At 36.5% G+C, this 6,750-nt stretch overlaps 1 protein-coding gene across 1 annotated transcript; it reads right to left on the bottom strand.

Moving 5' to 3' along the window:
• Nucleotides 1–981: 981 nt before the first annotated feature.
• On the bottom strand, nt 982–4,077 carry LOC136061449 (uncharacterized). The gene is made up of 2 exons (XM_065768882.1): nt 3,897–4,077; nt 982–1,287 (listed from the first exon to the last, which is right to left on the bottom strand). Exons 1-2 carry the CDS (start codon nt 4,011–4,013, stop codon nt 1,222–1,224), a joined length of 183 nt encoding a protein of 60 aa, XP_065624954.1. The 5' UTR covers nt 4,014–4,077; the 3' UTR covers nt 982–1,221.
• Between the last annotated feature and the right edge of the window lie 2,673 nt (nt 4,078–6,750).

Here is a 6,750-nt window from a genome sequence, read left to right as displayed (position 1 = left end):
TTGCTCTGTGTGGAAATTTTTCTCTATGCTTTCGTGGGTCGTCATCCCTTCCCTTCCTCTCCTGATATTTAGCTTGGAAAGTAGGTTATTTGCGTTGTCTTTTTTGTATCTTATTGATAGCAACAAGTTTTTGTTTGGAAATCTTATTTTCTTTTCTCTGTAAATGAAGAAGAGTTCTTTATCATAGGGTTGTGGTTATGTTGGCCACCTCTTTATGTTTTCTAGATTATTCTATATATACTCGTAAATATTTTCTTAACAATAATATTTCGATCGATTTCATTCAAAGATTATATATATATAACACCCTCAATTGATTGAATTCTCAATTTCTTCATGCGTGTCGTTAGATTCAATACAAGTGTGTTTAATTTGGGATAAATTCTGCCTTGTTAAGTTAAGAGGCTAATTATTTATTGTTTGCAATGTCAACCGATCCCTTAACAAGGACAAAAAATTAGATACCAAATACAATATGCATTGAACAAATTTATTGTTAGGACTCTCACACAATTAACCGTAGACCCCCACAAAAGCGAGAGCTTGCATTGGGCATGACCTTTTATATCCCTTCAATTAACTAGTGAAAAAAATGTCACATTGGATGAAATCTCCACAAAACAAGGTCACAAAGAGATATTAGAAGAAATTAACTAGATCAAAGTAGTAGTTCTTGCCACAACAGGATCAGTAAGAAGAGCCTTTGAAACCCCTCAGTACCACAACACAGACACAGAAAATTTTGTGGAATCAACTTGTGAAGACCATGCAAATGGGTCCATCTCCTGGTAGCATATCAGGGACTTATTATTTTTTTGAAGTTGCAACCCACAACCACAAGCACTAAAAACATATGAGATTTTGGCAGGGCTCAAGATCTTCACATGCTTTTCTTAGATTGAGCGTGAGCTATTTCCAGGTTCCATCCAAGCTAGCTTGGAGAACAGCATTTTTTTTTATATAATCAATAATACAAGTATATAACCATCCATCATGCAAAGTATTTGATTGCAGCAAGAGGCCCAACAATATAAAATTTCCAAAACAATAAAACATGTGTTAAAAAAACTAGGTCCCACATTACAACTTTCAAAAATTCAACACAGGTTGTAAAATCCTTACTCAAGTCCATGATATTCCTATACAAAGTGAACTGCCCATCAATTAAGGATTTTCCTTTGCACTGTTGGATCCCAGCTTCACCATTTGGTTCTCTTGAAGTTACTTCTTTGTTCCAAATATGAACTCTTTCACAGTGTTTTCTGCTGACACTATCGCCTTCTTAATCTGCCATTGCAAATTTGTGTCATCACAAACTCCAGAAGAATACCAATCTTTATCATAGTATGAGTATGATTTAGCCATGCTACAATTAAATAGATAAATCAATTTCTTGTCAACAATAAAAGCAAGCACATATATTATCTTTTATTAGCTGAAGGATTGCCTCAGCAATATGGCTATTACTCAACAATATGGAACACAGGGTTAACTTTCTGGTCTAGACTGTTGTACATGCTCTACTTACTATTTCATGAATATAGATTATGCATCGATCTAAATTTTTCAACTTGACATATAAAAATCCAAAACTAATCCATAGTTCTCTTACTTCTTACCCCTAATGCAGTAGTCAGGCTAAAAAAAAATCACCTTACAAAGAGTCCAGAAAAATTAAAAGTGTATAACCCAGAAGATTGGGTGTTTGTATTTGTGCAAGAATGCGCATGCACGCACACATACTTATTATTCTGGTCAAATTGAGGATAATTTTTTTTCCAGCTGAGTACCATTTCTTATCTGCCAGGATGAAACTTTGCAATGCATTCTCCACTGCATACAAGGAAGAAGAAAAAAAGAGGAGGGCGGGGGGGCAATTCTGCTTCTTCTTTTTTTGGGGGGTTTAAGTACTATGCTTCTTTTTCATATGCAAATAGTTTCTTTACAAAAAATTTTCTTTAGACAAACATGCTACAAACAATAACCATTTTGCCAATTCCCTGGTTTTCTCTCTAAATGTAAATCCTTCCACTGATTTGCGTCTTCATAGAACAGAAACTGCTAAATCTTATCCCAGAAAAGATGTTTTAACGTTAAATTCTAAAATTTTTAACCTTGAAGACATTAAAAGTTCATAGAGAGAGAAAGAGAGTGTCCTCTACTCCAAGACTATGTTTTACCTACTAAGAACAGGTCATATCTTTCATCCTATGCAGGATTGGTAATAGCATCAATCACACTTAAGCACACAAGCTTCTTCGAACCTAGGCACAACAAGAGTGCTTAATGAAGTAAAGCACAGATTTTTCAGATATGATGTATAATAAGTAATAACCTCTAACAGAAAGATCCATAAAAAAAAATTAATAAACTCAATATAGTAATATATTTTTTCTGTAGGCTCAAATGGATAGTGCAAGTGCACAAAGTTTGTTAGTTCAAATTTTACACAGTACTTCAATTTCTTAAATTTTTTATATGGTAATTTGAAACAATTATCAATGGACTATATGACTTATCTAGTCATATAAGTTTAATCATAACATTTTATACAATTCTCATGCACTACATAAAAATACATAGCTGTGATAGCTATGATCAAAATAAAATATATGTTTCCATCAAAAGAAATATAAAAGGCAAAGACCAGAACAAGAAAATTACATAATCCTTTTTTGAGTCCTTTGATATGTAAGCAAAAAATTGTGTAGTACAACACCTTAGAAGTTCTGTTGGTATAAAAAATCAAATATCCACATAAACAAGATTAAAAAAGAAAAAGAAAAAGAAAAGAAGAAGTGCATATCCAAAATTTGTACTTCTTTAGAAAGCACCAGAAAGCGTGCTTTGTTATTCTTCAAATAGCATCAGAAAAGCATGCCCAAGGCATGTTTCAATAAAGGAGCATTAGTTCGGCCAAGGCCAAGTAAAATGCTTGGACCTTTGGGATTTGAGCTTTGAGCTTAGATGTTTAAGCAGAACACTAATACTCTATAGATCACCATGCTTCTTTCTACATTTACCTTGTATGATCCTCCCCTCACCTGGGTCTTCATTGGACATAGCCAAATCATTAGAATAACCTCCTACCACCTTACCCCTTATATGGACGCATCAATTCTAACTCCACACAAACTGTCTTTGCCACTTGTTCACCTTAGCACTCAGTTTCTCCTTTTCTGAAAAACCTAAGATTCTATACCACAAGGCATGGCTAACAATAATTGAAGCATTGCAGTCAAGTATTCTATAAAGGCCAGGTGCAGAACCCCCAATGTAAGCGTATTGCAATCAAAGTATTCATATTATGACGAGAATCAAGATGCCAATGAGGTCTAGCTAAAATAGCACCTCATTCCCTTGTATGGGCAAGGTAGCGGGTGAGATCAGAGGGTTCAAGATCCATCAGGTGCGTGTATAACTTAACAATAGACAAATTATGATAGAAATCAATATTATATTTTTATTGACTAAATTGAGCAGAGGGAAGATATCTTACTCAGCCAATATATACCAGATTTTGCAACAACCAATCAAAGAAAAATTAAAAGCAAAAACATTTGTAATTAAGTAAAGGAAATTAAGAAATGAATATGATATCAGATAAGAAAGCATTCAAGATATAACAAGATAAAGGAAATTAAAGAAAACCCACATCACAAGCTTCAAACTTTAACCATCCAAAAGCAATTGCTCCATCTGTATGCTAACATATTCTAGAATAGCATACGTCCAACAGCCCAAAAAACCCTTCTTTTTTTTTTTTTTTAATTTATAAAGTCTCCCATAAAGTTTCCATCTCTTTTTTCCTATAGATTCTTCACAACCAACTAGACCCTCAGACTAAAAACAATAAGGAAATAAGATAAATGATTTAAGGAGAGAAACACACATACAGGGTCGAGAGCATTGGGTTCGGAGCCATAGTCAGCAGTCAAAAGAAAATAGGAAGCAGTCACAGTGGCCACCATAGTTGTCCTTCTCACAAGCTTGTCTGTCTGTGGGTTCACCATGCTTTTTCAACTTCAACTTTGCACATTAAGGACTGAGAGAGAGAGAGAGAGAGAGAGAGAGAGTCCTAAACCTAAACCTAAACCCTAAACTAACCCTAAACCCTAAACCCTAAACCTAACCTAAACCTAAACCCTAAACCCTAAACCCTAAACCCTAAACCCTAAACCCTAAACCCTAAACCCTAAACCTAAACCTAACCCTAAACCCTAAACCCTAACCCTAAACCCTAAACCCTAAACCCTAACCCTAACCTAAACCTAAACCTAAACCCTAAACCTAAACCCTACCCTAAACCCTAAACCCTAAACCCTAAACCCTAAACCTAAACCCTAAACCCTAAAAACCCTAAACCTAAACCCTAAACCCTAAACCCTAAACCTAACCCTAAACCCTAAACCCTAAACCCTAACCCTAAACCCTAAACCCTAAACCCTAAACCCTAAACCCTAAACCCTAAACCCTAAACCCTAAACCCTAAACCCTAAACCTAAACCTAAAACCTAAACCCTAACCCTAACCCTAAACCTAAACCCTAAACCCTAAACCTAAACCCTCCCCAAACCCCAAACCCCAAACCCCAAACCCCAAACCCTTAAACCCTTAACCCTTAACCCCAAACCCTTAACCCCAAACCCTAAACCCTAAACCGCGGGGATGGCCGCGGTGGCTGTGGTGGATGTTGTTGGTGTCGGCGGCAGAGGGTAGGACCGATTATACCGGCCCGATTCTCAGTGGAGATGAAGGACGACGATGGCGAGATGGGTGGGAAAAGTTGTAGCGGCGGATTGGACGGTGTAAAGCCTTAGATCGGAGGACAGCGGCGGTGTGATGGACAGCGATTCGAAGGTAGGTTGATCGGTAAGGAAGAGAGAGTGAGGTCTGATTTTTTTTTCGTGACTGAGAGTGATGAGAGATAGAGAGGGTGTGTTTTGTTTAAGTGTGCACATGTGGGAGACCAAAAGTTAATTTAGTGGGAACCCAAAAATTTTGAGTGGGAACCCTGAATAGAAAAAGTAGCATCTCTGTCATCATTGTAAAGCAGCCAGTCATACTCGACCTCATTGCTATAAGTGGCTAGCCACTCAACAGAGCAACGGCATGATCGCATCGGGAAACCAGAATCAGTTTCCATCCTTTTCTACACCCCTTGGAGATCTTCTCAAAGCCTCTCATGTTCCTTTTGAACTTGAACAGTTTCAGTTCTTCTCCTTCACCACCGGATCAGAGTTTTGTTAGATGGAAGGAAAATGGCTTCAAGTGATTCTATCACTTTCTCTCTCTCTCCCTTTCTTGTTTTTGTTTGCATTACTTATGTGTTTTGCTTTCAAGTTTTGAGTCAGTCTAGTTTTTATACTTTGTTTTGTGGCTATTGAAACAAAGTTTTCTAAACTTTGTATCTCTTGTAACTTAGATGAGCATCTCTATGTACAACTAAGCAAGTGAGCTTCGTGGCTTGTGTCTGTGATGAGTAAGATTAAGTGATCTCTTGTACTTAACACTTGTATCACTCTTTTTGACGGGGAGGACTAGAAAATCCTAAGAAAAATACATAAATAACCACCTCACCATTGTTGCCTGCCAATCATGAAATGATATTTGTGTGCTTCGGCATAGCAAAATTAGAATGTCAAAAGTTTAATATAATTGGATATTTCTTTTCTATCTCTTGTACATTGGTCTTATGACCATTTTGACATACATTGTACTTATATTCTTTTTATATTGATGTATGTGTTTCTTTTCACCTATCTCTCCATGTGTTGTTTTTTTTTTTTTTTTTTCTTTCTTTATACACATGTTTCTTATATATTGTATGCAATCTATTATTTCTATTTCACACTAAGATGCCTTGATGAGTTTTGATTAAAGTGTTTCAGAAATATAGGTTGTCAAAGTCTACTTGCCATAAACTCTTTTCTTGTAATGTTTCCCAAGTACCTTACCAACCTACAGTTGAACCCTTACCCCAATACCCAATTGGACTTGTTTTGTAGTGACAGTTTTCCTTTTTGATGCACGGCTCCCAAGTACGTGACTGACCAATGCACGGATCCCAGTACGCGACTTCAATCACAAACTAGAGAAAGTTTGTTGGCTACAAACTTCTTTAGTTCATCCACAATGAAGATCAAGAATATGCTTGGTCACAAAACCCTTTGATGCAAATACACAGCAACTTCTTCAATAGTGATGAACTAGGTCAAAACTTTGTCTCCATTCACAATTTGCTTGAACAAACTTTGCTTGAACAAAGTCTGCTCAACACTTGTGCAACTTGTATCTACCTTTGACAACCCTTAAAATAATCCTTTTATATGTCTAGGGTTGTGAGAAAAGAAAGCCCAAACATATAATCATAGATTGAATGAAAAAAGAGTCTTGAAAAATTGAATTTCATAAATCTCGACAGATGCCCTATCTGTCGAGCCACAGACTTCAACAGCTTTACAGGTCTCAATAGATAGCTAGTTGTTGAGCTTTAATGAATAGCACTTTTCACATTTGAATCTTGGACAGACTTGCATGCCTTCAACACTTGTGTTAGTACATATGTGGTTCACTTGTTAAGAACATATTTCATTCTTTTATGTAACTGGCTAATCCTTTGACAAAACGCACTTTACTTGTATTTGGGTAGATCTAAGATGTGTTGAAATACTTCAAGAAACCATGTTTCAAGATCAAGTATTGAAGCCTTCACTTGTGGGCCCCACACGCGAGGATGCGTGTGCCCGT

The sequence above is a fragment of the Quercus suber genome, unplaced genomic scaffold (genome assembly GCF_002906115.3).
Source record: "Quercus suber isolate HL8 unplaced genomic scaffold, Cork oak 2.0 scaffold_1013, whole genome shotgun sequence".
Taxonomy (NCBI): Eukaryota; Viridiplantae; Streptophyta; class Magnoliopsida; order Fagales; family Fagaceae; genus Quercus; species Quercus suber.
Note: the sequence above shows the minus strand (reverse complement) of the source record. Positions and strands in the feature narration are given on the sequence as shown.